This window comes from Camelina sativa, chromosome 1 (genome assembly GCF_000633955.1).
Source record: "Camelina sativa cultivar DH55 chromosome 1, Cs, whole genome shotgun sequence".
In the NCBI taxonomy this organism is placed as follows: domain Eukaryota; kingdom Viridiplantae; phylum Streptophyta; class Magnoliopsida; order Brassicales; family Brassicaceae; genus Camelina; species Camelina sativa.
Genome location: NC_025685.1, coordinates 6,062,097 through 6,090,022, shown reverse-complemented (window position 1 = coordinate 6,090,022; position 27,926 = coordinate 6,062,097). Strand labels below are relative to the sequence as shown.

The following is a 27,926-nucleotide window of genomic DNA, read 5'->3' as shown; positions in this document are numbered from 1 at the left end:
GAGATTCTTGGTTTTGAAATCCGTGTGTGTTAGCTCATTGAGTTCAATGTCTTGTGTTTTGTATAGGTTTCAAAGCTCAGCCAATTGAGCAAACTGGCTAGAGAGAACAATACAGCGTGTAAAACCGTTGAAGCAGATCGATTGCACACAATGTTTCTTGCAATGGCAGATGCAAGAGCTGTTCTTATAAAACTGGCTGATCGATTACACAACATGAAGACGCTTTACGCTTTGTCCCCAGTGAAGCAGCAGAGGTTTGCTAAAGAGACGCTGGAAATATTCGCACCTTTGGCTAATCGTTTGGGAATCTCTACATGGAAAGTTCAGCTTGAGAATCTGTGTTTCAAGCATCTTCACCCAGACCAGCATAATGAGATGTCGACCATGCTCGAGGATTCATTCGATGAAGCCATGATTACTTCTGCGATAGAAAAATTGGAGCAAGCTCTTAAGAAAGAAGGCATTTCTTATCATGTTCTGTGTGGCCGTCACAAGAGCTTGTATAGTATCTACAGCAAGATGTTAAAGTAAGTTCTCTTTCCTCTCTTTTTACAGAACAAACAGAGTGAGTGTTACTAGAAGACTAACGTTGATGTTGCCCTTTCGATTGTACCAGGAAAAAGCTAACAGTGGATGAAATCCATGACATTCATGGGCTACGTTTGATTGTTGACAACGAAGGAGATTGTTACAAGGCCTTAGGAGTAGTACATAGTGTATGGTCTGAAGTTCCTGGAAAGCTGAAGGATTACATAACTGATCCCAAGTTCAACGGGTATATCTCGTCGTTTTAGGTTGTGGTTGGTTGTGGCTTATTAAAATGTAATCAATCTCACTTTGGTAAATTGGATTTTATTAGGTATCAATCTTTGCATACGGTAGTGATGGACAATGGAACAGTCCCACTTGAAGTCCAAATACGTACACAAGAGATGCATTTGCAAGCAGAATTCGGGTTTGCAGCTCACTGGAGGTATAAGGAAGGTGACTGCAAATACTCTTCGTTTGTTCTTCAGATGGTTGAATGGGCTAGGTGGGTCGTAACCTGGCATTGCGAAGCAATGAGCAAAGACAGATCTTCCATCAGTTCTTCTGATACCATCAAACCCCCTTGCAAGTTTCCATCTCACTCCGAGGACTGCCCGGCTTCTTACAAGCCTAACAGTAGCCAGGACGGACCAGTCTATGTCATCGTAATCGAAAATGACAAGGTTTGTTATAACTTTTAATAACCTTGCCTAGTTAGTACAAAAAGAGTTTTTACACTTTGATTGTTATACTGAAAAAATCAAGAAAATGCAGATGTCTGTGCAAGAATTTCCAGCGAGTTCTACAGTCTCGGATCTACTGAGCCGGGCGGGGCCTGGGAGCTCGAGGTGGTCCATGTACGGGATACCAGCAAAGGAAGAACTAAGACCAAGGCTAAACCAAAGACATGTAAGTGACCTCAAGTGGAAGCTGAAGATGGGTGATGTGGTTGAGCTGACTCCACCAATTCCTGATGAGTCTCTGACTGAATACAGAGAAGAGATTCAACGGATGTATGATCGTGGACTCGCGTTTTCCCGCCCTGGAACTATGGTCGGATGGGGAAGCTGATGAACGAGTCTTCAAATTGTTAACTAGTCCATGTAATTTGTATATATTTATAGTAACGATTAATTTCTTGTACATAACAAATAGTTCCGTTGCTTCAATTTAAGCTTTAAAAGAATAGCTAAAAAGTATAAAACCCATCACAAGTTTAGGCCCTATAAAACCAATCACAAGTTTAGGCCCTTTTTAATCTGTAAGCCCATTAACGAAATCTTATAATCTCTTTCATCGAGACGCCGTTTCATTTGTCTCTGCAACAGCTTCTCTACTACGCCGTTTATGTAATTTTTGTTGTTTTTTTGGGAATGACGACGACGACGACGATGTTGGATCTTACTGAGGATTTGGTAGCGGAGATACTCGCTAGGGTTCCTATGACCTCTCTCAGATCAGTGCGATCTACTTGCCCAAAATGGAACGCTCTCTCCAAAAATAGGATCTTTGGTAAAGCAGCAGCAACGAATCAGTTTCTAGGGTTTATGATGATGGATTCTAGGGTTTGCTCTCTGAGGTTTGATCTCCAAGGAATCCGAAACGACGACGGTGGTGACTTGGTTGATCCATCTATAAAGCAAGTAAGTGTACTTGACAATATCGAGGTATCTAAAGCCTTTCACTGTGATGGTTTACTGTTATGCGTCCCCAAAGGACGCAACTCGAGCACTCTTGGTATGGAATCCATATTTAGGGCAAACCAGGTTGATCCAACCTAGTAACAACTTTGACATATTTGATAGGTTTGCTCTTGGGTATGACAACAACCGTAACCACAAAATCTTGAGGGTTTTTGATTTTTATCGATCCAGCGAGCGTGTTTTTGGTTGCGAAATCTATGATTTTAGCTCTCATTCGTGGAAGGTTCTTGATGATGTCACTCCCAACGGGATAATACGGTCTCATCAACGAGGCCAGTCTTTGAAAGGGTATGCTTACTTCTACGCTGAAGAGAAGGTAATATTGGAAGGAGGAGTAACAGAGACTCATGACTCTTTGCTCTGTTTTGATTTTACATCAGAGAGGTTTGGACCACGTCTGTCTCTGCCGTTTGTCGCTTCTGATGAAGACACTCTGGCTCTATCTTGTGTCAGAGACGAGCAGCTTGCTGTGTTACATCAACGTTGGGAGACATGTGAGGTAATGGAGATTTGGGTTACAAATAAGATTGGTCACGGTGAAGTGTCTTCGAGCAAGTTCTTGGAAGTGGATATGCATCAGCTCACTGGTTTCCCTATTGACCCTTGTCCTGGGAGCTTTTTCATTAATGAGGAAGAGAGAGTCGCTGTGGTTTTCGATCTTGACGGACATGTTATGACTGGGACCTGTAGCCACCAGACAGCGCATATTATTGGACCAGATGGATACTTCAAATCTGTGAATATTGGAGAAGTTCCGCCGAATCAAGGATATACTGTGATCCCACTTGTGTGCTCCTCTTATGTTCCAAGTTTAGTCAAGATAGATTGAGTAGTTCCCATTTGTGTCCATTAATGCAATTTATCTACTTGGATAATCTTTATAACCATTAGCTGCTATTCACAAGGGCTTGTTCTCGTAATGTTTATATTTTCTAAAAACAAGTTCATGTAGGTGTCTGTGATGTTTAAGTGGTGATTTGTGATTTGTGCTTTGTCCGTTGGATTCGCAACCTACTACAAGTACAAACCTAACGATGTTATTATAAGTACTGAAACTATAATTCATCGCAGCCGTGTTTTTTCGAAACCTACAAACAATGATGTCGGATCTTTCTGGGGGCTTGGTAACAGAGATATTTGGAGAAGAAGTGCCGGCGGCAAGTAATCAGTTTCTGGGGTTCATGATGATGGATAATAGGGTTTGTTCCTTGAGATCCAATCTCCAAGGAATCCGCAACGACAAGGAAGGAGGAGACTTGGTTGATCCGTTTGTAGTAAACCAAGTAAGTGTACTTGACCAAATCGAGGTATCTAAAGTCTTTCACAGTGACTGTTTATTGTTATGCGTTCTCAAGGACAACTCGAGGCTCTTGGTATGGAATCCCTATTTAGGGCAAACGAGATGGATCCAACAGAGAGACAGTTTCCACAGGTTAGATAATTATGCTATCGGTTATGACAACAAGAACCGTAACCACAAAGTCTTGAGGTTTGTTGATTATTACCTCGAAGAGCTTGTTTTTGGGTTCGAAATCTACGATTTTAGCTCTAACTCATGGAGGGTTCTTGATGTCACTCCCGACTGGAATATTGAGTTTTTTCAACGAGGCGTGTCTTTGAAGGAGGGAAACAGTTACTTTTACGCTCAAGAGAAGCTAATGCCGCCAGAAGAGGGAATCGAGTCGGACGAAGTAGATACAACAGACCTTCCAGTTTTTCTACTCTGTTTTGATTTCACAGCAGAGAGGTTTGGGACGCGTCTTCCTCTGCCGTTTCACTCTCATGATGAAGAGACTGTGTCTCTATCTTGTGTCAGACAAGAGCAGCTCGCCGTGTTATATCAACACTATGACAGGTGCTTGGAGATTTGGATCACCACTAAGATCGAGCCTAGTGCCGTGTCTTGGAGCATGTTTTTAAAAGTGGATATGGGACCACTCACTGGCTTTAAGTTTGATGTTGAAGCTGCGAGTTTCCTCATTGACGAGGACAAAAGAGTCGCCGTGGTTTTCGATCTTGACGGATATGAACAAACCGAGACTTGTCGCTACCAAACAGCTCACATCATTGGACAAAATGGAGGAGGATACTTCAAGTCTGTGAATATCAGAGAAGCTCCCAATGTGGGAAAACCTGACAGATATGGACATACTTTCCGTAGATATTGTGTCCCACTTGTGTGCCCTTCTTATGTTCCAAGTTTAGTACAGTTAGATTAGTTTATCTTTTTTCAGTTAGACAAACGTAAAAAAGATGGCTAGCTACTTCCACAATGAACAAAAGGAAACTGCCTCTCCTTTCCATGTTAACCCGGCAAAGGTGTCTCCATCTTCCATTCTTATTTCCCAATTTTTGTCATATTTTCTCAGTAAAGATTTGGCTCCATCAATCGCATCTTCACCAAATGCTTCTGCAGCAAAACCAGCTTTTCTCATCCTCTGATACCATTTCTCTTTTCCTTCATCCATCTCTCCTGCATTCATCAACACCTTTGTTGCCTCTCCTTCGATTAGCTTCCTCTCTTCGCTATTCTCTTCTTTGAATCCTGAGCTTGTTGAATCCAGAAACTTCCACATATACTCAAGTTTCCTGGAGAAACCTTCTGCAAAGTCCCCACTGGTACTGCCTTCTCCATTGTTCTCACAAAGAATCACTCCTTTTGGCCTTAAACTTCTCAGTGCCCTCAGAGCTTCGCTTCTCTCTTCAGGGATGCTATACTTCAGGTGATGCAGCCTAAACTGAGCACAGACGATCAACGTCTCGTGAGGTGAGGTATCGATGAGTTGGAACTTGTCAACTACACTAATCTGGAGGTTGATCTTGAGAGACCGAGCAAAGCCAAGGAGTTGAGAATCATAACTGTAAGCGGGTGGACCAACAGAGAAAGTTATGTCTGCGGTAAGATCAGATACAACACTTATTCGAACATGAGGATGAGGTCCTTCTGATCTGCAGCTCAGAGCCTCCAACAAAGTGGGCCATTGCATACCGTGAGAGACACCGATATCAATAATATGCAGATCCTTTTTATCTATGGGCTCTTGTGCTAGAATTTGCAGGATTGCTGAGTTTGCCATGTTATTAGGCAAAGCAAACCAAGGGCTTACCTCATAAAACTTAAGCAAAGTCTTCTGAAACATCTTCACTTCTGTTGAAGCAAACGCAACAACGCGCGACGAGGATGATGGCAAAGAGGATGATGAAAGATGATGCTGCAGAGCGCGAAGTCCAAACTCTGCAAGCCGACGATTTGCATCGCCAGATGAAGAAGCAAGTTCAGAGAGAACACAAAGGTAGTGTTGAACCCTTGATGAGTTCCTTGACGTAATAGCCAAGGCACAAGGGTTAAGTAGTTGCTCTGCCCATCTCTCTTCCTTGTTACCATCTTTGCAGCTCTTCTCACTAGACTTGTTTGATTTTTTCTTGCTCCTTGCTGATCTTTTCACGTGTTGGGCCTCGATAAGCTTGTCACTGCTCCTTTTCCTGGACTGATTGTTTGGTTGCTGAATTACAGGTGAAGGATACAAATCAATGGGTGGACCTCCTGTTACCACTTACATGTTAGTTGCTTCCCAACCCACATATGCACTAAGATCTTGACTATAGCTTTGAATGTAACCATGTTCCGGGTCTTGAGTCTGATCCCATTCCCACGTTTGAGACCCATCAAAATCTTGGAGCAAATAAGAATCATCGAATCCTGGTAATGGGGATAAGGAAACAGAATCCTCGAGCCAGCTTAGGACATGATCTAGAGTCTGGTTCGGTGGTTCTGTTTCTTCTAACGACATTGAATAAATGATGAAAAAGGTATAGTTTGTGACTATTTGATAGGTTAAGGTAAAAGATAAACAACAGTAACAGGACTAGAGAATTTCTAGATGAGATTTGAATATATATTGAAATGGCGTGTGGTCTTCTATAGAGGAGTGTGTCGATAACTACATTGATTAGTAACCTACTTTTAGAAAAATGGTTATAAGGCTTGTGAAAGTATCATTTGAGTATTACAATTTGATTGGCATTCCACAAGTCAATTAGTCTCATCACATATTGCAATTTGGGACCATTGTTGTAGGTTGTACTATATATACTGAATATGTTGCATATCAGAGATTATATATAATGTTATAGTTAGGTAGTAGTACTACCTAAATGGACATTTACATGTGGAAATAAATCACTATATCAAATTTGAGGGATTAAAGTAATAAATATGTTATCTTCTTCTAGCAACTTGGTAGGTTTCTAGGATAATATTTTTATTGTCACTAAAAAGTACTGGTCTGAATTTATAACAATATTCATAACATTGTTGAAAGATTTAGAGAGATGTCCTGATCAAATATTGCTTCAAAGCTGTATGCGTATTTGGTTGGTGAAGGAATGTAAGCGTAACGATTTGGTTGGTTGTAAGAACTGAGAAATGATTGGAGGATATGTAAACGTCAAGACATAATATAACCTTAATAAAATGAGGCGTAGACAAAGATGTTTTTGTTCCAAGATGATCAAATGACATTTGACTGATTGTGTCTAGCCTTTTTATGGTTGGATATACAATTCATCCATACAAAAGCAAAAACGTTTTGAAAATATGTATGTAAAATGGAAGATATGAAAAATGTCTTCATCTTTTGAAATCTATAAGATAAAACCACTCTGTCAAATTTTCCAATGACTAAGTATAATAAACGTCGACAAAACCTTGTCCCATGGAGAGTCTTTTAGTTTGCTCTAGAAGTTTTCCCATTATACTAAAAGTAAAATTACAAATTAAACATTGACAAAAGCCGAAAGTGTTTATCATGTCATTGGCCTTGTTACCAATTATGGTTGATGTCGAAATTTGGTTTGGAAACAGACTAAAATAGGCAACAATATTGAGCTCTAAAAACAAATCATTTATACATTACATAAAATCACAAATCCATGTGGGTGCACACGTAATCGAAGTTTAAATCAAAGTATAAACAATTCAGCAACAAGCACACTAGAAAAATGAAAGACAAGAAAAGGAATGAAAACTGTTGAAAGATTTCAACTTCTTTTGCAGTAGAATGAAAGCAAACTTGTAAAACAGAAACTTTTATGGATCAATATATAGCCAAGGATGACTTCCCGTCATGATTCTCATTAACCACTTGCCACAGAGTAAGAGTCTCACATGAGAACTGAGACATGGTGGTTTGATGGATAACCTGAGAACCCGTTTTGTTGGAACATGTCGTTGTTGTTCCCGGTTATGTCCTGTTGCCAGAACTTTCCCGGAGAGTTCTTGCAGACATGCGGTGAGCCCGAGAATGGAGGAGGTTTTGATTCTTGAAGCTTCTTTGTGTTGAGGAAACGCCCACCAGAGCCTCTTGCTCTCTTTAACGCATGACGGTGGCGCGACTCGTGAAGGTACGGCTGCATAATTTCATACACAGAATTGGTCTTACACATTATAATTGAAACTTTATGTAGTTCTATGTGGTGCAACAGAGATAAACATACTTTGCGGACTTTGATGAGCTTGTTCTGAGCTTCAAGCTTTGCACGGTGCTGTCTACGACGTAGAATTGCTTGGTACTGTTTCGCATTAACGAAAATTGGTTCATTCTCTGGAATGTTGTGAGGCAAAAGCATTCTAGAAGGAACCAACCCTCCAATTTGGGGATGCTGCACCTACAAAGTTTTTAATAACAAATACTTCATACGATCAAGAATTGTTTTTTAAGTGCAGAGGATTCACTGAGACAAGATGCAACATGAGCATTATCTTAAGATGTAAAGTGTATTACCGTGTGTTGTGATGCATACGGAAAAGACAAGTAACCATTGAAATGTGGCGTTTCAGTGCTGTGTAAAGGCCAAGAAGCCGCCTGAGAGCATATAGACATCAGAATCAAGAAGTGCGTAGCTTTAGACTCAGTCTCATGTACGACAAGATTCACACTAAGATCTAAAGATGATAGACTAATTAACCTCAATAGGAGGAACCACGGAATGTTGTGAAACCTTCGACAAGATTGACTTGCAATGACTTCTAATAGGATTCTCCGGGTTTTCTTTGTAACCTGCATCAAAAACAAGAAGCCATTCGATCAGCCAAAACTACTAACAGGATAACAGCTGACACAATGTGGACTCTTATTCAAGAAGTTGACAAGTGGACCTGAGAGATGGGTAACAATGTTGTGGCCATAACGAGTATTAGGTTCGCTTAAACTTGCAACTTCACTATATGACTCTCCTCCAGTGGACTGAGTAGAGGAGGAATCATGGTCCTGCAACTGAAAATCAGTTTGTTTCATCCGTGGGAAATGGGTAGACATCATCTCCATCGTCAAAGTGCTGTTGTCAGTCACGGAAGAAGATCCTTGGAGTTTTTGAGTTAGTGAAGACAGAGCTGTCCTAAGAAGTTGCGGGGTAAGGCAATGAACGAAACTCTTGCATTGTCTGAGACACTACTACAGTTCAATAAGCTCATCTCCAGACCACAGTAGATCCATCAAGAGACAAAGAGATGTTTTTTACTCAGTCAACAACTATAAACCCAATAAGTAAAAACCAGTTATGATAGATATTGCAATCACTTGGAGGAAGTAATCTAAAAACCATTCTTGATTCAAAAGTATAGAGCAACAAAACAACAGATCTAAGAGCAGATCCAATAATCATAGTAAAGATAGATAGCAAGATTCAGACTTTGAGAATCAACGGCCTAACAAATCAGATTAATAAATAATAATAATAAAAAAACAGATTTTTGATTAATCACTGAACATGCAATTCCACTAACTCAATCGACTTAAGAGCCTACGAACTTGGTATGATCCAATGAAAAAGCGAGAAAAACAGAACATAACTAAAAAAAAGAAGAAACAAACAAAAAAAAGCATTCAGATGTTCTCACCAATCACCCAAAAATGGGTTTTTTTTAGGAACCCTCTCAAAGCAAAGCAAAGCAGAGTACAACAAGTAGAGTCAAATAGAGCGACTAAAAAACTTACCCAAAAATTAGAGAGAATCTATCTTATGGACTTTGGTGTGAAGATGGAGAGAAAGAGAAAATAAAAGAAAGAAAAAAATCATGTAAGGGTGAGATGATGCATGTCTCCTTCCTCAAAACATGGCTTTTTCTTCTTTTATCTCTTAATCAATTTCACTGTCTCTGCAAAATTTGGTAGTATTTAATATTATTGGCTATGGCTACAAAAGCTTTTACCAATGTTTATATTCCCAATTCTACTAGTACTATTTCACCATGAACACTACCTTTTTTCGCTGACACTATTAGTTAACAGTATTATTAATTATTCGTTGTTTACATTATGAACCACTCCTTGTCTTTCTTCCTTTTTTTTTTTCTATTTTATGTCCCTTAGACTTGGTCAGTAAAACTCATTTACTAAGTAATATAATCAGCTCAAAATACACCCTTTTTTGTATAAACCAAAAAAAATGGGTACAAAACATATGGAAGAGAGAATAATCATCATGTTGATGTTGTGTTAATGAGAGAATTAGTCACCTTAATCTGCATCACATAGAGACATTTGTTGTACCCTTTTACTTTACTTTACTTACCATTTTTTTTTTTGATTATTAAATTCACAGCCTCCACATCGCTGTTCATAAATTCACGCGCTTGTCGAGGGTGCGTGATATTCACGTCTGGTGTTTTTGGATCGGTAATAAACCAAAAAAAAAGTCTCGGTGGATTAATAGCCCTTTCAACAATCTATTTACTTGATTTAGTTTATGTGGGGTTGGGGGTTTAGGCTTAGGCTACATATATAATTTTACTTCGCGTGAAAAGAAACTGAAAATTAAGTCAAGGTAGGGGGCATAATCACTTTTCTCCCCATTTATATTGTTCTCGCAACCTGTAAGATGAAGAAAATTCCCCAACACAACAAGCAAGGTATTATAATTGAGAGTATTCCTTCCCTTATTCACCCTGCCTTCTTTCGGTATCTTAGCAAATCACCATGAAATTTCGTGAAAAGTTGTATTAAAAATAAAAAATAAAATAAAAACTGAAAGCGTAATTAGCAATTGAATAAGTGACTTAGACCATCTCGAATGGTTTTTTCTATAATAGATGATCTCTATAATAGAGAAGAGTTTTACTCCAATGGTTTTCTCTATTTTTCTTCTAAAAATAATATTCCAAATAGATTCTTTTTTATTTTACAATTAACATCTTTTATTTATAAAAATTGCAAACTAACTCATTTTATTTTAAATTTGTAACACTTTCATAAAATTATTATTTTTATTTAAATTAATTTGTAACACTTTCACAATATTTTAGCGATATTGGTGGATCCCAAAGTAATTTACCGGATTATTAAGTTATTAGTTTTTTGTATTAAAATAATTACTATGGATTGAATGAAAAATAAATATTATAATTTATAGAAATTATCTTTTCCAAATGGTAGTCTCAATATTTTAGACTAAATATTTATACTTAAATTTATATTATTAGTTTTTAAAAATACTTATTTTATTAAATTTGAATTATTAGTTCTTAAAAATATTTATTTTATTTATTTTGGTCATAAATAAAATAAGTTAAATATTAAGAGGACTACTTTGCAAATAAAATAGTTCACCTCTATTTATAGAAGAAAAAATAGAGTTCCTCTAAAAATAGAGGAAAAAAATAGCAATCTCTATTATAGAGATGAAAATAGAGATCCATTAGAGCAAAAAAACTACTCTATAATAGAGTTTACATGACCATTCCAGATGCTCTTACAAGAAAGCTATAGCAAAAATAAATTCTGGATGAAGATTGGTGAGCGGCAATCATAATTTCCCATAAGTCTATTGCAATTGAAATATCCCCCACTAAACCAAAACAATAATGTTTTTAGTTTACGACATTAGACAAGGGAAAATTGTTTGTAAGTTTTTTTTTTTTTAACAGGATACGGGTATCTATCTATATATATATATATATATATATATTTTTTTTTGTCAAACATACACTCCATTAACTTAAGGTATAAGGTTTATGGTACTCCACTCTAAGAACAATATAATACAACCAACGAACTTATACAGGAGGAAAAAAAGCCATAATGTGTTGCTTAAAAAAAAGCACAACACCCAGAGCAAGCTATAACAAAGGGTAAAACAAGCTTGCGAGCATCTACAGTAGAAAGAACAAAAGATACAATAAATACTTAAACTAAGATAAAGAGGTCTTAAGATCCTATAGATAGTGAGAACCACCAGGAAGATAGGCCAAATGAAGTGACAGTAGGCTGCCCAAGACCTATTCATTGGCCGTGAAATGACGATATGCCGCAGTGGAATGCTGAGATTCCAACGGGTTTTTATAAACCTAGCTTGCACTAAAGATGATAAGTCTTCGGCTCCCTAGAAAGGGAGAGTAGGTTGGGAACAAGTTCCCAGAAGTCGAGTGACGGAGAAAAGATCTGAGATAAAACCTTCTTGCCACACCCCTGTGAAAGAGCTTAACCGAATGAATAGCAGAAAGGGTGAATCAAGACGGAATTGTGTAGTCAAGGGAATGGACTCGTCGAGAAAGTTGCTCTCCAATTGGGAGGAAATAAATAAGAGATGGATAGTAAGCAATTGGGATGATATTTTTCTTATTCGATGAACACAAAAGTCTTTTTTCTCTTAAAGGAAGGTGCTCTCCCCTAAGGAGGAATTAGGCATCACATTCCATAATTGGAACTGGATTTTAAAGCAATATCTTAACGCCAACATTCTCGTGGAATTAATAAAAGTACATAACCAAAAATTAATGGACCTAGCCTCAAATGTACTTAATCTGATAGGCAAAAATGGCTTTAAGTTTACAATATATGCTAGTCCAGTTGAGAAATTCTTGGGCCTGACCCAGAAATGATTTAACAATGGCAACCCTAAATCATAGGTTTGATATACTAGATAGAAAGCACAGCAGCAACGGCAGCATGAGGCGAGGCTGGCGGTTTGGCACACGCGCCTCCGGCAAGGTCTGACACAACCACCATTCAATAGATCTAGATCTCCAACGTATAGATGGGACAATGACAACGGCGAAAACAAACTGCGGTTGCACATAGACGTCACTGGCAACAACGACACCGGATCTGGAAGACCCGAACAAGGGCCACCGGAGCAGCCAACAGAGCAAAAAACCATGCCCTCAAGACTTCTCACCTCCTCAAGATTGAAGGATCTGGGGTTTTGCGGAGGAAGGAGGAGGCAGAACTCTTCGAAGACCAGAACGTGCGGAGGAATGAGCGAACAGACGACTGACATGGCGATATTTTGATTTCCGGCCACCAGATCTAGAAATCCAAGCACTGCCTCGACGGAAAATGACCCAACAAATATCACAGCAATAGAGATCCAGATGTGGGTTTGGTCCTTGCAGAAAACGGAATAGCATCCATCGGTGAGACTCGAACTCCACCCAAAGGAATCAGAAGCAGCGAGATCTTCTGCAGATCCATGTAAAGAGGCTCTTCGGCTAAACGCCGAGACACAATCTCGACCACTGTAGGTCGGAGTAGCAACTAGTGGGGATGGAAAATAGAGTATCCGTGTAATGGTTTGGGTAAAAGAGTAGTTTTGGAAGAGAACGGAAAAACTCAAAACCAAAGATATTTGTTTGGGATTCGAGACGGCGAGGGATATTGCAGACGATTGTTGCAGATGAATGCCTATAAGATCTCCGGCCGCCAGATCTGGAAAAAGAGATGAAACACGGTGGTCGGGAAATGACCTTCGGTTATATACCGAGAAAGAACTAACTCCAAAAGAGATTAGTGAGCCACTGAAGTGCAAGCCGGAGCATAGAAGTCTCAGCGAGGAAGCTGGAAACAAACAGTGGACAGAGGAGAAACCGGGAGAAGGAGATTCAGTCCGACGCCGGTGAGCAATGGCTCCACCGACGTCAGAGAATGGAGAAGTTTTGGTTGTCTCATTAATAGTGCCCGAGAGAGAGTTTAAGTCCCTGTGTGTAGTACGATAGTATATTTTTATCTATATATATATATATATAAAGTTAACTTTTCTCTCTTCTCATTCCTCTACATCATCATCTACCTAATCAATATTTTTTTTTGCATAAAAAATACTATTTTAAATATTCATTAATTGCTTATTTATTATTTATAATTAATAATAGTAAAAATAAATAAAAAACAAATTAACGAAAATTAATCAACTTTTTAAAATAGTATGAAGATAATATAAATTTTTTTTAGTAAATAATAAAATTAATAACTATATAAAAATGAATTAAGTAAAATAAATAAAAAAATTTAAAATAGTAAAAATAAAACTATGAGTTTGTTTTTGTAATAATGTTATTATTCAAATTATAACCAAAAAATGATCATATTCCAAAATTTAGAATGGGTTGATGAGTTTTAGAATAGAAGTAAGAGGAGGTTATTGGTTCTATGATTCTAATGGATTTGGAAATCCAAACAAATTTCATGTATTATTCAATCATTGATTTTAAAATACTTATCAAAATTAGGTGTTATTGGTTCTATGATTTACAAATACTTGTTAAAATCTCATGTTATTCATTTAATGATTTGTTTTTGGATTTCAAAATCCATAGTATGTTTTAAATGGATTTGAATGGATTTGAAAGTGTAAAATAGAAGGGTTCAAATCCAAGGATAAAACATGTTATTTCAAAATCCATGTGTTTTGATTTCTAGAATTTACAATTCTATATGGATTTAGAAATCACATCTCCAATAACAGCCCCTTAGATTCTAATGCATGGTGGAGTTAAAAACAATTATGTAATTGTATTTATAAAAACCTAAACAGAAAAATAAAACTAAAGTGAAACATTAGTTTCTAAGAAACATATACTATAAAGATTTAATATTAAATTTCACTTATAAAGGTAAAAAATTAATTACATAACTCAACTTAAAAGTTATAATCTAAAACGAAGATATTATAAGGGTCACACCTTTTTTTAGAAAACTATGAAAAAGAATTTTGAAAAAATAATCCATATATAAAAAGAAAATTAATGGTCAGAAAATATAGAAAAAATGATATGTAAGCTGTTACAAAAAGTGGCATGTGATTTGCGTAGTATATCTCATAAGGTATATTATCAACTGGAGCTACAATTTTAATATATATATATATATAAAATAAGCGCGAGACTTCATCAATTTTATCAAATGATTTTAACCCAAAATATTGGCAAAACAACATATTTAAAGTACACTATGTTTTTTATAGAAGACGAAGCTGAGGTTGTATCACAAAATTAACATCTGCAGATAACATATGAGGTTTTAGAAAAATATGTAACTTGGATTAGTGACTGGATATTCATTGTCAGGTTTAAATGTTTCACCATTTAGACATTCTCGACTTGATCGGAAATTCTATTATGGTAGGTGATGTACTTCGACAACCCCATTACAGCGACATAACACTAAAACTGTTCATGAAACTTTGTATATTTGCATTTATTGTGTGATATTGAAATGTTTAAATGGTCTCTATAATTAGATCAACAATCCACATTCGATGTTAGAAGTTTTAAAAAGATGCTTTTATGGGATATAAATATGGAATGAACTCTTCTAACGATAAAAAGTCAGGAGATTATCGACAATATTGTTTAATCTTCCTGTGAGGTTCTTAAATCATTTTTTGTTATTACGTGATATATTGTTCATTTGCCAGAAAAAACATTATTGTGACTCTAAACAATATATGTTATATATAGATTAGTAAAATAAGTATGGCGTTTATATATATTTATCTTTTAATCTTTAAATAATTATATTTATCTTCAATTATTCTAATTGATAAAAAAATTAAATAAAATCTCACGCAAATAGATGTCACAAAAAAATAAAGTATGTTCAGTGTTTATATAAATTTATACCTAAAAGTTGGAATGATTATATTTGATTTTAACAATTTATATTGATAAAAAAAAAAATTAAAATCCCATGCACAGGTACAAATTCTAGTTATAAATAATATCGAGTTTTGTTACAGCAGGAGATATTTAAAGAAAAATACATCCGAGCAAATATATTAGATAGGTAGTGCAGATCAAATTAGAGAACTTGAAAGTTTTGAAACCAATGGTGGAGATAGGTATCCTGGAGAGAGATTGATGTTAGTGTGGATGATGCTGAGATATCAAGCCCCAGCAAACGACGCCTCACCATTAGTAGAATCTGCTTCCTGATCTTGGTCGTTGTGCAGGTAGATGGAGAATGTAATCTGGCGTTGCGTTCTGACCAAATGGAGTGGATGAGAGCTTGGAAGATCAACTTGCAAATGGCATTGAGCTTCCGATTCGTTGTTGGAGACTTCAGCCAATCAAGATGGCCGTTGAATGTGGTTGATTGCGGAGGTGATAGTGGAGCAAAGAAATCCAGCCAAAGCACCTTGGAGAAAGGGCATTGGAAAAAAAGGTGTTCCCTTGATTCCTCACCATCCAAGCAGAGAAGACAATTTGTAGGAACCTGCACATTCCAACTTCTCAGCCTATCTCTTGTTGTTAGTCTATCCAGAGCCGTTAACCAAGACATGAAGGCAAGCTTCGGAATGTTCTCCTTGAACCATATCTGCGAGTGCCACGATACAGCTGGACCAGGAGGGTGAAGATGCTGCCAAGTTCGTGAAGAAGAAAAATTGGCAGTGGCCTGATCCGGAAGAAGTTTCCATTTGAAGATGTCCGGATCAGTGGAAGATGTTGGTGGAGCATGATCATGAAGACAGGAGCGAAGCAGTTGGATCAGCGGGTTTCGCCCCCGAGGAATAGACCAATTTCCATTCACCACAGCTTGAGATACTTTCGACATCAAACCAAGTCCAGTAACCCGAGGACCATTCTCCCCTATGATCTCGAGAAGAGGACCCAGACCTGTCCAATTATCGTGCCAAAAATAAATGTCTGCGCCTGAAATAACCTCACTGTAAATGAAAGGACGAGCCAAAGTCCGCAATTCTTTGTAAGTTAGGGAGATTTGCACAAATTATTAAAACCAATGACTCAACGGAGATTCGATCCTCTTTCTTTTTTTTCTTAAACCTTGAAACACATGTATTTGTTGCCCACCAGACCAAATGGTCTCAGCTACGTCTCGACCCACATATTCAAATTGATCATTTACTTATGATAATAACCACGAGACCAAATAAATGAGGACGTCAAAGTGAAGACACACGTGAGAAACCTAAACTCTTATCTTCTTCGATACAAAACAAAAATGCAGAGAGTACACTCAGTACGGACTACAGATGGATCTTTATCATTTTTTTTTTTTCAGCACGAAATACCAAAACCAGATGAAGAGGAATCTAAAAAAAAAAAATATGGTTTCAGTAATTGGGCAAGGGAGAGAGAAGAAAGAAGAGTGAATAAAACTAGAAGGTTCGTTCATGTCCTCCCTTCACCAAAAAAAAAAACAGCATCATCACCATCGGGTACTCATTAGTCATTACTCTCGTCCTTGATTATGATATTGCATGTCCTGTAAAAACACAGAGATTTCTTCAGCATCCGTAGCTCTTTGACCATCAAACAAAAAGGTAATATATATTAGCAATTTTTAACCTGCTGGTAAGGAGGAGGCTGCTGGTACGTGTAATACACTGGCCTAGGCTGACCAGGTATCATTTGCTGCTGCTGACCAGGCACCATTTGCTGCTGCTGACCAGGCACCATTTGCTGCTGCGGGTACTACATCACAATCCCAACATCAATATTAGCCTTTTGATGTTTCCCTTTTTTTTTTTTTGTTAATACGGATTCAGTAGGGTTTGTGTATTAGTGTCAAACCTGGGGTTGTCCGCCTGGATGATAATAGGCTTGAGGATGATACATCATCATCGGTGGTTGGTTGCCAGGATATGGCGGGACCTGCCAATTTTCACACGGTGAGTTGTATAAACATAATTCAGTTAGACTATACTAAGATTAATATACACATGTCACAGGGAACTTACTCCGTAATTAACAGGCGGCATTCCAGGCATCTGCTGAACAGGAGCAACATGACTAGGACCAGGGTAGTAGAATGAGGCATCTGGGATTGGAGCTTGAGGTCTCGCAGCAGCTGGTTGTGGTTTGAAACTCTTCGCGTTTGGATTGAATTTGAATTCCTGATCAGACCCAACGACCCATAATTAGTGAAGAAAAACAAACGGTAGTAACATTTCATCAAGTTTGAACAAATCAAACAAAAAACCTTTGCATTCGGATTAAGTGTGGACTTTTCTGATGAGGTCATAGAACCAATTGATGAGCTTGGTGATAGCCCAGGACGACTTGATGTTGAAGGAACTGGGCGGCTTTCTGAATTTCTAGAACCCGACTGCCCAAAAGAGCTTTCAGATTTTGTTTGACCAGAACCTTGACTGACTTGACTTTCTCTCTCAGTAACAGCCTTCGACGCCGATGTTGCACCACCACCAATTTTTGCACTTTCGTTGATATCTACATTCCACACAATACATATTTACAAAATGCTCAAGTCTTACAACATGATTCCTAATTATATGGAAGTATCATAACAGGTCACCAATCCCTGTGTACAAATGAACATTTCTAAATTCCATTTAGCAACCTTAACAGAGTTCACCATGAATGGAATATTACTAATGCCACTAGATAGTCCATTGAGATAAACGTGATAATTAATCATTGTGTCAGATCGAGAAAAAACTTGAATCATGCTTATAAAACGAAAGGTGATTCTACGTTTAGAACAACAAAACACGATCAGACTTCTGCGGACACCAATTGTTCAAACAGGCAAACAAGTTATAGTGGGTCAGATACAGAAAACAGCGTAAGAAGGAAGTAGTGTATACCTCCATGGCCAGAAGTTGATTCCTCAGCTGACTGTGTTAATACAGAAGGAAACCAAATAACCAATGTTAAAAATACTAGAACAACAATGAAAGGACATATACAATCATGATTAACGGCATAATCAACATGGCGTTGACATTACTCTGTTATTGTGTGAAACCTCTTGATCATTGTTGGTTCTTCTTCGCTCATCTAGCTGGCTCTCACTATTATTTCAAGAGAAACTTCCAATGTGATAAAATATTTTATATGATTTTTCAGATGCGTAGCTTATTAGCCAAAAGAAAATTGACCTGATACTGCTTCCTGCGGCAGGTAGATCTTTGGATTGCTGTTTAGAGGTCGAGCAGCTTTGATCTACATTTGTATTATCCCGCGAAGACTGAATGTCACCCTGAAAGAAAAAGAATGGCAATGTTACCAATCGTTCAGCTATAAACTACTATCAAAGAAGAACTCAGCCATACCCATGATTCTTCATAATGCTTCCTGCTACTAGAAACTAACTCCTGCGACTCAGAAATAGTTAAACTACCAAAAGTCATAATATCCAGCAGTACGTTGTCCTCCTCACCCAACCCACTATCATCTAATTCAGTAACTCGACGGACAGATGAGTATCTGGCTTCCTCGTCAAAATCAGATTTCACACTTAACTGAAGGCCTCTTTCCTGCAGGCAAGAATAATTAGAAATTTGATCGCATAACAACAAAAACATAGGAATCAAGGTGCAAATAAAACCCCCTGATTACCTCTGCTACATGAAGATCTCGGGTAGTCTCACCCTCAATCTCGTTCGCAATCCTCCGGGCTTGCTCTTCCAACTCTTTACTCTGAGCCCCTCTCTCAAGTTTTGTGGTATAGAGTTCTTCGTCGAAAGTGCTCTTTACTCCAAACAGTGACTCATTCGCCTCAAACTGATTCCATTTCCTACAAGCAGAAACGAATCATCTAAGCATTTTACCAGTAAAAAAAAAACCAGGTAACCACAGAGAAAAGTTTACTCAAACATTATTCTTCCTACTCTTAGGAAATTCACCACTGGCTCTTCCTCACCAAAACATATAAAGGATTTCACTAAATAATAGAATTCTAGCTCTACACATGGAAAGAGAATTGCTTTCCAAAAGGAATATCATAATCATAGTCTAAAATGCAAGCACAAGAATAATCTATTCATTCCCACTATCTCTCAACTAAATGTTCAGCTAAGAAACCATGCTCTGAAAATCTAGCTGACAAATAAGCATACTTAAGATTTGATGAATATAGGTTTGACAAGATTTACAAATATATTTATGAATGTGTGTGTGTATACCTATTCCAAGGGCTATCAAACACATTCTCCAAATCTGCACGCTGTGGAACACTCTCATCAGGTACCCAGGGTTTCAGCTGTCTTTCCCTCTCAACATGATAAGACTGTGATATAGAAGAGTCTGTCCACAGCTCCCCCGGCTTCTCACTCTGAACTGCATTTGACATGCCATTCCAGGATACAGATAGATCCTAACACCAAAATCAATGATAAAAGGTAATGACAATGTCAAAACTCCAAGTAGTATCCCTGCCATGTAACACATTGACATAAACTTAAAAAAATAAATAATTCCACTTAGTTTACAAAAGCAAGCACACCTTAGCTACAACTTGCACAAGTTCATCTGCAGGAATAATGAATGTCTTGGACGGCGGCTTTCTGACAAACTCGGAACGGGATTTATGGCCTCGTAAAGTACCTTCTTTAATCAAGCATGCCATCTTTAGAATGATTCCTGGAAGTATCAAGCAATTTCTAAGTTGCAAGAAAAAGGTTGTGTCTTTCATGCTTTACAGGAAAAAAAAATAATGATTCAGAGCCTCACCATAATCCTTCTCTACATCAGCAGCATGAAATATACCACTATACATCGATCCATTTTTTAGATGCACTTCCACATGATGCCCGATCTTACATGTCGTGAGGTACACTAATCGATCATGTGAAAGCCTCTTTAAGCTTCCAGCTTCCCCATTGAATGCTGAATATTTATTAACAAGCATGAGGAATCAGAAGGTGACGTTGCAGATAAATCACAGAATATGAACAGCTAACCTGGCTCCCCATTTAATGAAGTTTTCGACTGAATAGGTTGGATACTCATTGCAGCCTTAGACTGTTCAAACTAACAAGGGGAAAAATATAGTTAGTCAAAGGTAACTTACAAAAAAGAAATAATTTAAAGGGCAATGAGTCAGAAGAATTAAGTTCGTGTAAACCCTTGGAGGCATCAAATAGCCATTATTAAATATCACAAACGTAATTGCTACACTGAAGCGGAAACTAAAAATAGGATGTTTCCCCTGAAATCCAGATTACTACTATCTAAAGGGATAATACAATCAGTGAAAAAATAAACATATAAACAACAACACTTGGTTGGCTTCATGCATCAAACATGCCGATTAGTCTTAAGAGTGTGGATGAAACAAAACGGAAACAAAAACAGTGTTGACTTTAACGATTAAGCCACAGGGAGATATTAACAACAAAAAGAGTTTCAGCACAAACAATCATCTGCAATCAAGAAATGGAAACAAACTTATAGAGTTACAGTACAACCACAGGCGAAAAAAAGGAATGCATTAAGATGAATCAAAAATGCAATCAAGAAACGGGATCTCCAACGTATTCCGAGTTTGAACTACGTATTTCAGTAAAATAAACCCTAAATCATCAAATTCCCAAAATCTGGCTCGATAACGCGAAAGAACAAAGAAGCAACGAACAATAAACAAAAAAATCCAGATATTAAGAATCTAAGAAGATGATATTTACCTAAAAAAATCTAACCCGATCAGAAACCAAACCGCTTCAGCACACCAATCAAAGAATGATCCTAAAAGGGGACGGACGAGCTCGATAGTATTCCAACGCAACACCGAGTTAGGGTTTCAGATACAGCTAGGGGTTACGCGGAGAGAGTGAAGGTGAACGGATTCACCATGAATCAAAGAGCGAAAGATTAATCGAAGAGAATGATCCCGGAGCTGAGCTTAACACTTCGATTTTGTGCAAGAAGCAAATTGATCGTTTCGTAGAGTACGAATCACCTACAGGGAAGTGTACAATAAACTTGATTACTTTGATTGGGCCTTAAATGGGCTTAACTTGGGCTACCAACTGAATTTGGTCAACTTCAGAATGTCAACTTGTCTTTTCTCTGTAGTCTTTTTTTGATCGATCACTTACCTTAACCACTAAGAACGTACAACTTTCAAAAACTTCATCCGAGTATAGTTTATACACAATAAATTATTCAAAAAAGGAATCATTCTCGATCTTTTAACACGAATAAAACATAAAGGATGCTCAAGCCTTCAAAATCAGCAAGAATAAAGAGTTTTTTAAAAGGGAAGCATAACCTGAAGCAAAAGGATACTTCAAATTTGAAATGAAATTTCAAAAAGTGCATGGTTTGCTTAATGATGGGGATAAGGTTAACTTGGCTTTCAAAATGGTTTTTAAATCGAAGTGCTTAAGCTTTGAAGGAGAGACAGGAAGGTGGAGGGGGAAAAAAAAGCATTAATAGGCTTAGTTGGAAAAACAACTCTATAAAGTTTAAATGATTATTTAATTATAAGCTTGAATCTAAAATATTTTACATGCTTCATTGCATGTCTCATCATCACACTTGTTTTTTTAGATAAGTCACTTTATACCTTTTTTTCAGTTTCGAAGGTGCAATGCAATATACTATTTGTCATCATAAAGCTAGGCATAAATACTAGTGATCGTTATTGATAAAATTAAGTATTCAAAAAACACCTTAAAAATAATAATTAACGGATGAGATTCACGTGAATTATAGGTAAGCTAATTAAACATGGATTAGTTGGACTTTAGAGAGGTATGAATACAATGTTAATACTATTGCTTTAAATGACGCACTTTGTGAGGTATTACTTGGAAGTTGTAAAGGATAGGTCGTAGTTATACTTATATAAACATTAAAAACGAAAGAGAAACAACAAAAACCACAAACTATATAGTATACAAGTATCAAACAAAAAACCAAGAAAAAACACAGTAGTCATTCACGTGGCGAGGTAAAAAATTAAATAATTGATATTTTTGCAGAATCCAATCTGATCATTCATTGCTGTAAAATCATTTTTTTTTTTTTTTGGGTTCTAACAGAATAGTGTTTCAGCTTGTTTTAGTGAAACGAAATAGAGAAAGAGCAAATAAAAAGAAAAACTAAAATGTCATATTAAATTCGATTTTTTTTTTAAATGGTGTATACAAATTCCACAGTGTAGTTAATTCTCGCCCGTTGTTTCACGGCGCTCCTGTGACCAAATCTGACAATGTATACATATACACTACACTCGTAAATATTCCATTTTTGGTTTCTATTGAATGCCAACTAGTTGTGTTTTAATGTTGAATGAATTTTGAATAAATTAGAAGTAACTTGCTAAACTAGTAACCAAACAAAAAAAAAAAAAAACTTGTAACATTGTATCACATTGATTTCCCAGAGTCACTGTCTTAAACTATGGAAAAATTTGTAGTTGAGAAAATTGACAGATAACAAAAATGGATTATTGGTTACCTTTTCTTTTTCTTTAATTGGGTGCAAAATTAGACAGCCAAAAACATTTAACAATGCACGTATCAATATGTGGTCACAACTTAGCTTAAATATCGTCCTTTATTTATAGAAAGGAAAAATAAAAAAAAAGTATGTAAAGAAAACAAAAACCAAGAGAGAAAATAACATTTGAAAACTTCTTGGTCCAATTTCTTCCCCACTCAGTTAAACAGTAAAATTATTATACTATTTGACAAAAAAAATATACTAGTTTTTTTTTTTTTTTTAGGTTTGCTTACTTAGTAGTACTATTTTGTTAACTGATCTTAATCTTTGGTCCAAGTAGTAGTAAGACATATATATGGGTAGAGAGAACTAAACGATGAATCAAAACTTGACAAAATCTAACTAAACACATAAAAGTTGCAATAAAGCCGTAAAACTCTATTCTGTTGGTTAGTAAAAACTGTGTGTTACGTTTTTTTGTTTTCTTCTTCGTTGGTCATAATAATCCATAAATACGAAAGTTAAAGACGAATCTGAAAATTAGCCAATAGTGTTGATTCTGAAAAACAAATAAAAGAAAAGAAGAAGAAGAAGAAAGAAAGAGTATAGAATAGGAAGGAACACAATACAACACTTGTGCGCAAACTTTCACAGTGTCCGACGATCTCACAGCCCAAATATCAAAGTTCCTCTCTCTCTCTCTCTTTTATTTCTCTCTCTCTCTCTCTCTTTAAAAATCGTAGCTTTATTGCATTTTGCTTCTGCATTCGGCTTTGGATATCATAAAGTGTGAAGATTTAAGAGTGTCTCTCACTCAATCTCTCTGTTAAGAGCTTCAACCTGCAAGGAACAGCAGACCCACCAGAGAGTTTTATTTATTTTTATTTTTTTAAAAGGAAGAGTTTTTAATGCGAAATCGTTTTCTATGTCTGATCTGCAGATCCTGGTACCCTAATTTCCCGCTGCTGTTACGGTCTCTTCCTTCTCTTGCCGTCATTTGACTGACCTCTACTTCAATGGTCTAGTTTTATTTCTGAGAATCTCTGTGCCATAAGAGAGAAGAAGATAAGCAATCGAATTAAGCGAGTGTTTTTTATATTTGAAAGCCAAGTGCGTTTACTACTGTACCGCATAAAGGTAACAAATCATTACAAGTCTTATGTCTTAAAAAGTTTTCTTTTTAGATTTGATCGTGTTTCCTTCACCTTAATTCTCAGGTTGAAATTTGAAACTTTGTGGAGGGTGTGAGAGAGAGATGCTGACATGCATAGCTTGTTCGAAGCAGCTAAACAATGGTGGATCTAAGAAACAAGAGGAAGATGATGAAGAAGAAGAAGAAGACAGAGTCAGGTCTAAGCAACCTATTAAGTCCCTAACGTCACAGGTAGATAACATTCTTTCCTCTGTGTGTCACTTTCACGAGAAACACACACAAAATGAGATAAATGAAAAGAAACTCCGAGACAGGACCATTTATTTTGTTCTTGTTGGTTTCTGTTTGGAAGCTAAGAACATATCAACAAGTCAATTTCTGATCTTTTCAAAGAATTAGGAATAGTTTCCTTTATCTCTAGAATCCCAAATTAAGTCCGTGACTTTCTTTTTTTTTTCTTGTACTTAATTTTGTCAATACCATGTGAATCTTCAGATAAAAGACATGGCAGTAAAAGCATCAGGTGCTTATAAAAGCTGCAAACCGTGTTCAGGGTCGTCAAACCAGAATAAGAACGGAAACTACGCTGATTCGGATGCTGCTTCGAATTCTGGGAGGTTTCGTTATGCGTATAAGAGAGCAGGGAGTGGAAGCTCAACACCGAAAATTTTGGGGAAGGAAATGGAGTCAAGGTTGAAAGGGTTTGTGAGTGGAGAAGGAACACCTGAATCCATGAGTGGTAGGACAGAGTCCACAGTTTTCATGGAGGAAGAAGATGAGCTTAAGGAGTGGGTTGCTCAAGTTGAGCCTGGTGTCCTCATCACATTTGTATCATTGCCTGAAGGAGGGAATGATATGAAACGGATTCGGTTCAGGTAACTTTAACTGTTTTGTAGCATTTTACACAAAAAAAAAAAAGAAAGTTGGGATCTTGAACTGAATCAAGATGGTGGTACATTGTGTTTTTATATCGGGGACATTGCAGATGATATACTCAACTGATATGAACTATTCCATACTCCATAGTGTTTTGAAATCTGTTGAGTTTTGATTTTGGAAATAGAGATGTGTGGTTATTGGAGACCAGCTAATGAGAAGTACAGTTGATATTTAGGATATAATTATGTGAGATTTCTGTGTTGGAAACTGTTGCTGCTTTCGATTTTTCTTGATTCAATTGAAGTGGTCCCCAAACATTTGCTGGAATTATGAGAACTTGTACATCTTTTTGCCAAGAAAGGTTTTTGAGATGTGGGTTATATTTTGGTTGTTGAATCCAAATGCAGAACTTAAATGGATTCCCCAAGAACAATTGTGTGGGGAAGTGTTTGGTGAATTAGTTAGTTCTTTTTGTATGTGGAAAATCTAATGAGACCAGGAAGATCTAACAAACTTTCTTCATGACCTCATTAAAGAGGAACATTTTGGCTCTCAAGGATTGAATTGACAATTACTGCAGACTCTAAGTTTTATGCTTAAAAGGCAGCTTCTAATTTGTTGATTTTGACTTCAAATTTGTATTGCTTGCAGCCGTGAAATGTTTGATAAATGGCAAGCTCAAAAGTGGTGGGCAGAGAATTTCGACAAGGTGATGGAATTATACAATGTGCAGCAGTTCAATCAGCAGAGTGTCCCACTTCCAACTCCTCCTAGATCCGAAGATGAGGTATATGCTCTGGCTTCACTTATGAAACACATTGAATTCAGTCATCATAAAAAAAAACCTGTATTTGATTCTTTGAGGTCTAACTAGTTTTAATTTGGTATACCAGAGCTCACGAATTCCGCCTAGCAAGAATGATCCAGCAACTCCACCACTGAACAAAGAAAGCTCTCGAGGAAAAGGCTACGCTTCTTCTGGCTCACTCACTCAGCAACCAACAGCCCAAACACGAAGTCGACACCATGATTCATCTGGTCTTGCTACAACGCCAAAACTCTCTAGCATAAGTGGGACAAAAACCGAGACATCATCGGTTGATGAGTCTGCAAGAAGTAGCTCATCAAGGGAAGGAGAAGAAGAAGAAGAAGCAGATCATTCAGAAGAGCTCTCTGTAAGTAACGCAAGTGACATTGAAACTGAATGGGTTGAACAGGACGAAGCCGGTGTTTACATCACAATCAGAGCTTTACCGGATGGGACTCGGGAGCTTAGACGGGTTCGCTTCAGGTAAAAGACATGACTTTTTTCTCTGTTCCTTTTAAAAAGCAAGAAACAATTAAACATCATTTTCCTTGTGGTTGGGTTTGTAGCCGAGAGAAGTTTGGGGAAACGAACGCAAGATTGTGGTGGGAGCAGAACAGAGCTCGGATACAACAACAATACTTGTGATGATGATGATCTGTAGAGGGATCTCTGGACACAGGAGGAAAACAAAACACTTCTTTTTTAATACTATGTTTTAACTACTGGGATTAAAGCTACAGATTAATGGAAGTAACTTCGGTTTCAGATAATGCATGTACCCACCATTTAGTTGGTGGTTGTTAGTAGTTCTCTTTCTATTCTTTTTTCATTTACATCTTCTCTATAAAGAGGTATTAGTTTTACACTTTTATCAGTTTATGTATAGAAAAGTCCAATTCTAAAGAAATTCATACTAGTATTTCACTGGCCACCTTACCCAATTTGTTTTTTAAAGACAATATTAATACTTTGCACTTTATAAGAAAAAATGTACTTGTCTCTAATAAATAATTCATTTATTATATATGACAATGATTATGGTATGTACTTTAAATGTATCAATTAAATAGTAATGAAACCATGAAAATTGCAGCTATTAAACTTGTACTAATCTCTTTTGAAATTTCCATCTCTCACTTCCAATTACTATATGGGAAAAAAAAAAGATATTTTTCCAAACAATTGTCCATCTACACTTTTTTTTCTATAGGTTTGATCATATAGGTTTTAATTTGGTTTTTAACCCAGTTTTGCCCTCATTTTTCAAAAACGAAAATATGAAAATATAAATAAATTTTGAAAGTAAATTTATGTCCAAAAAAAAAAAAACCAAATAGAAACCTAAGTCTCTGATTCACTGAGAGACTTCTACAAGACTAAAACCCTTATTTCTTTTTCTCTTTTAGTAACTCAATTCCACATCAAACATACTTTGCTCTGTTTCATAGTCTTCTCAAACCATCACCTTCCACTTTTCAAGATACGTAGTGGGTTGCAAAGTCAGTAATCTCGCACGTTTTTCTTCACCATCAATAAATCTCCACTCCTTGTTGGCATCCAATGTCCATACACAACAAGTAACGTAGATTTGCATCATAAACAGGTAAGGGAAATTTTCGTGGAAGGTGGAAGAGATTGTAAACAACCAATTATCATAAGTTATGTCGAATGTCATTTTTTGCTGTTTTTGTCTTTCTTCTAAATAATTTAGAATACACCTTCTAAACTATATTAGAACATATATAAACAATAAATACAGAATCATAACTATAAATTACAATTATTCAAAAAATATTCACTTTCCTTATTGAGTTTATTTTCTTTCTATTTCTAGAGTATTCTAAGTTTTACAGATTATAAATTCTAAAATGTTTATGATATATCTTCTACTAATTTTAGTATACAGGGTAAAACGTGGAAAATATATTCTGAATTGATGTAGAATGAAGAATAATTTAGAATATATATTCTTAATTTGGTAGAACATACAAAATTCAGTTTCTGAAGGTTTTAGAACACATTTTTCGTCTACACTTCTTAGAACATGTACAAACTGTAGAATTAACAATCTAAAATTTTCAGAACTTAAAAAAATCGTAGAAAGTCTTTTCTGAACAATTCAGACCAAAAATCATCAATTTATAAACTGATTTTTGACACCCTAAACATTTTTAAAATTTTTTTTTACACAGTTGTATACTAACATGGGTTTACTATTTGTTTTTTGGTCCAAACTCCTAAAAACTTTACTATATCTACTAGTAGGCTCATTTTCATCATAATTGACCATTTTCAAAAAAAGTGTATATAGACAAATATTGGGAAAAAACTCCTTTTTTTATAATTTCCCTTACATATTATTTACAAGAAAAATAGTTATTTTTTGGTTTATCCGATTAGTGGTTTTGGAACTATTTTTTTTTTTTTTTT

At 36.5% G+C, this 27,926-nt stretch overlaps 5 protein-coding genes and 2 pseudogenes across 7 annotated transcripts in view; 4 read left to right on the top strand and 3 right to left on the bottom strand.

Annotated features, from left to right (window-relative positions):
* LOC104778842 (probable GTP diphosphokinase RSH2, chloroplastic) overlaps window positions 1–1,716 on the top strand; it is a 3,926-nt gene extending 2,210 nt beyond the window's left edge. For both annotated transcript variants that reach the window (XM_010503267.2, XM_010503274.2), the window contains exons 4-7: window positions 67–527; window positions 617–775; window positions 860–1,211; window positions 1,303–1,716. In XM_010503267.2, the coding sequence (XP_010501569.1) occupies window positions 67–527; window positions 617–775; window positions 860–1,211; window positions 1,303–1,599 (1,269 nt within the window). In that variant the 3' untranslated portion in view covers window positions 1,600–1,716. The remainder of the gene's footprint in view (window positions 1–66; window positions 528–616; window positions 776–859; window positions 1,212–1,302) is intronic.
* Window positions 1,819–3,135, top strand: LOC104704773 (annotated as a pseudogene).
* LOC104778827 (F-box/kelch-repeat protein At3g13680-like) lies at window positions 3,172–4,476 on the top strand. Its single transcript, XM_010503256.2, has one exon. It carries the CDS (start codon window positions 3,329–3,331, stop codon window positions 4,448–4,450), a length of 1,122 nt encoding a protein of 373 aa, XP_010501558.2. The 5' UTR covers window positions 3,172–3,328; the 3' UTR covers window positions 4,451–4,476.
* LOC104778835 lies at window positions 4,467–6,025 on the bottom strand (annotated as a pseudogene).
* Window positions 7,115–9,427, bottom strand: LOC104778818 (nuclear transcription factor Y subunit A-6-like). The gene is made up of 5 exons (XM_019246185.1): window positions 8,389–9,427; window positions 8,199–8,290; window positions 8,015–8,095; window positions 7,728–7,898; window positions 7,115–7,640 (listed from the first exon to the last, which is right to left on the bottom strand). The coding sequence occupies exons 1-5, from the start codon at window positions 8,555–8,557 to the stop codon at window positions 7,395–7,397; spliced, it is 759 nt and encodes a 252-aa protein (XP_019101730.1). The 5' UTR covers window positions 8,558–9,427; the 3' UTR covers window positions 7,115–7,394.
* LOC104778807 (polyadenylate-binding protein-interacting protein 4) lies at window positions 16,430–21,157 on the bottom strand. The gene is made up of 15 exons (XM_010503241.2): window positions 20,892–21,157; window positions 20,169–20,238; window positions 19,939–20,094; window positions 19,712–19,848; window positions 19,392–19,582; window positions 18,826–19,003; window positions 18,540–18,743; window positions 18,366–18,466; window positions 18,215–18,278; window positions 18,072–18,102; window positions 17,447–17,694; window positions 17,205–17,360; window positions 17,038–17,118; window positions 16,813–16,938; window positions 16,430–16,729 (listed from the first exon to the last, which is right to left on the bottom strand). The coding sequence occupies exons 2-15, from the start codon at window positions 20,215–20,217 to the stop codon at window positions 16,697–16,699; spliced, it is 1,755 nt and encodes a 584-aa protein (XP_010501543.1). The 5' UTR covers window positions 20,218–20,238; window positions 20,892–21,157; the 3' UTR covers window positions 16,430–16,696.
* LOC104778789 (protein Brevis radix-like 2) lies at window positions 23,203–26,415 on the top strand. Of its 2 annotated transcripts, XM_010503234.2 has the most exons (7): window positions 23,203–23,341; window positions 23,597–23,793; window positions 23,874–24,040; window positions 24,305–24,684; window positions 25,340–25,475; window positions 25,582–25,979; window positions 26,063–26,415. In XM_010503234.2, exons 3-7 carry the CDS (start codon window positions 23,912–23,914, stop codon window positions 26,139–26,141), a joined length of 1,122 nt encoding a protein of 373 aa, XP_010501536.1. In that variant the 5' UTR covers window positions 23,203–23,341; window positions 23,597–23,793; window positions 23,874–23,911; the 3' UTR covers window positions 26,142–26,415. The 2 variants fall into 2 exon arrangements, with proteins under 2 accessions (XP_010501536.1, XP_010501530.1); XM_010503228.2 differs by having other exon boundaries at window positions 23,203–23,793.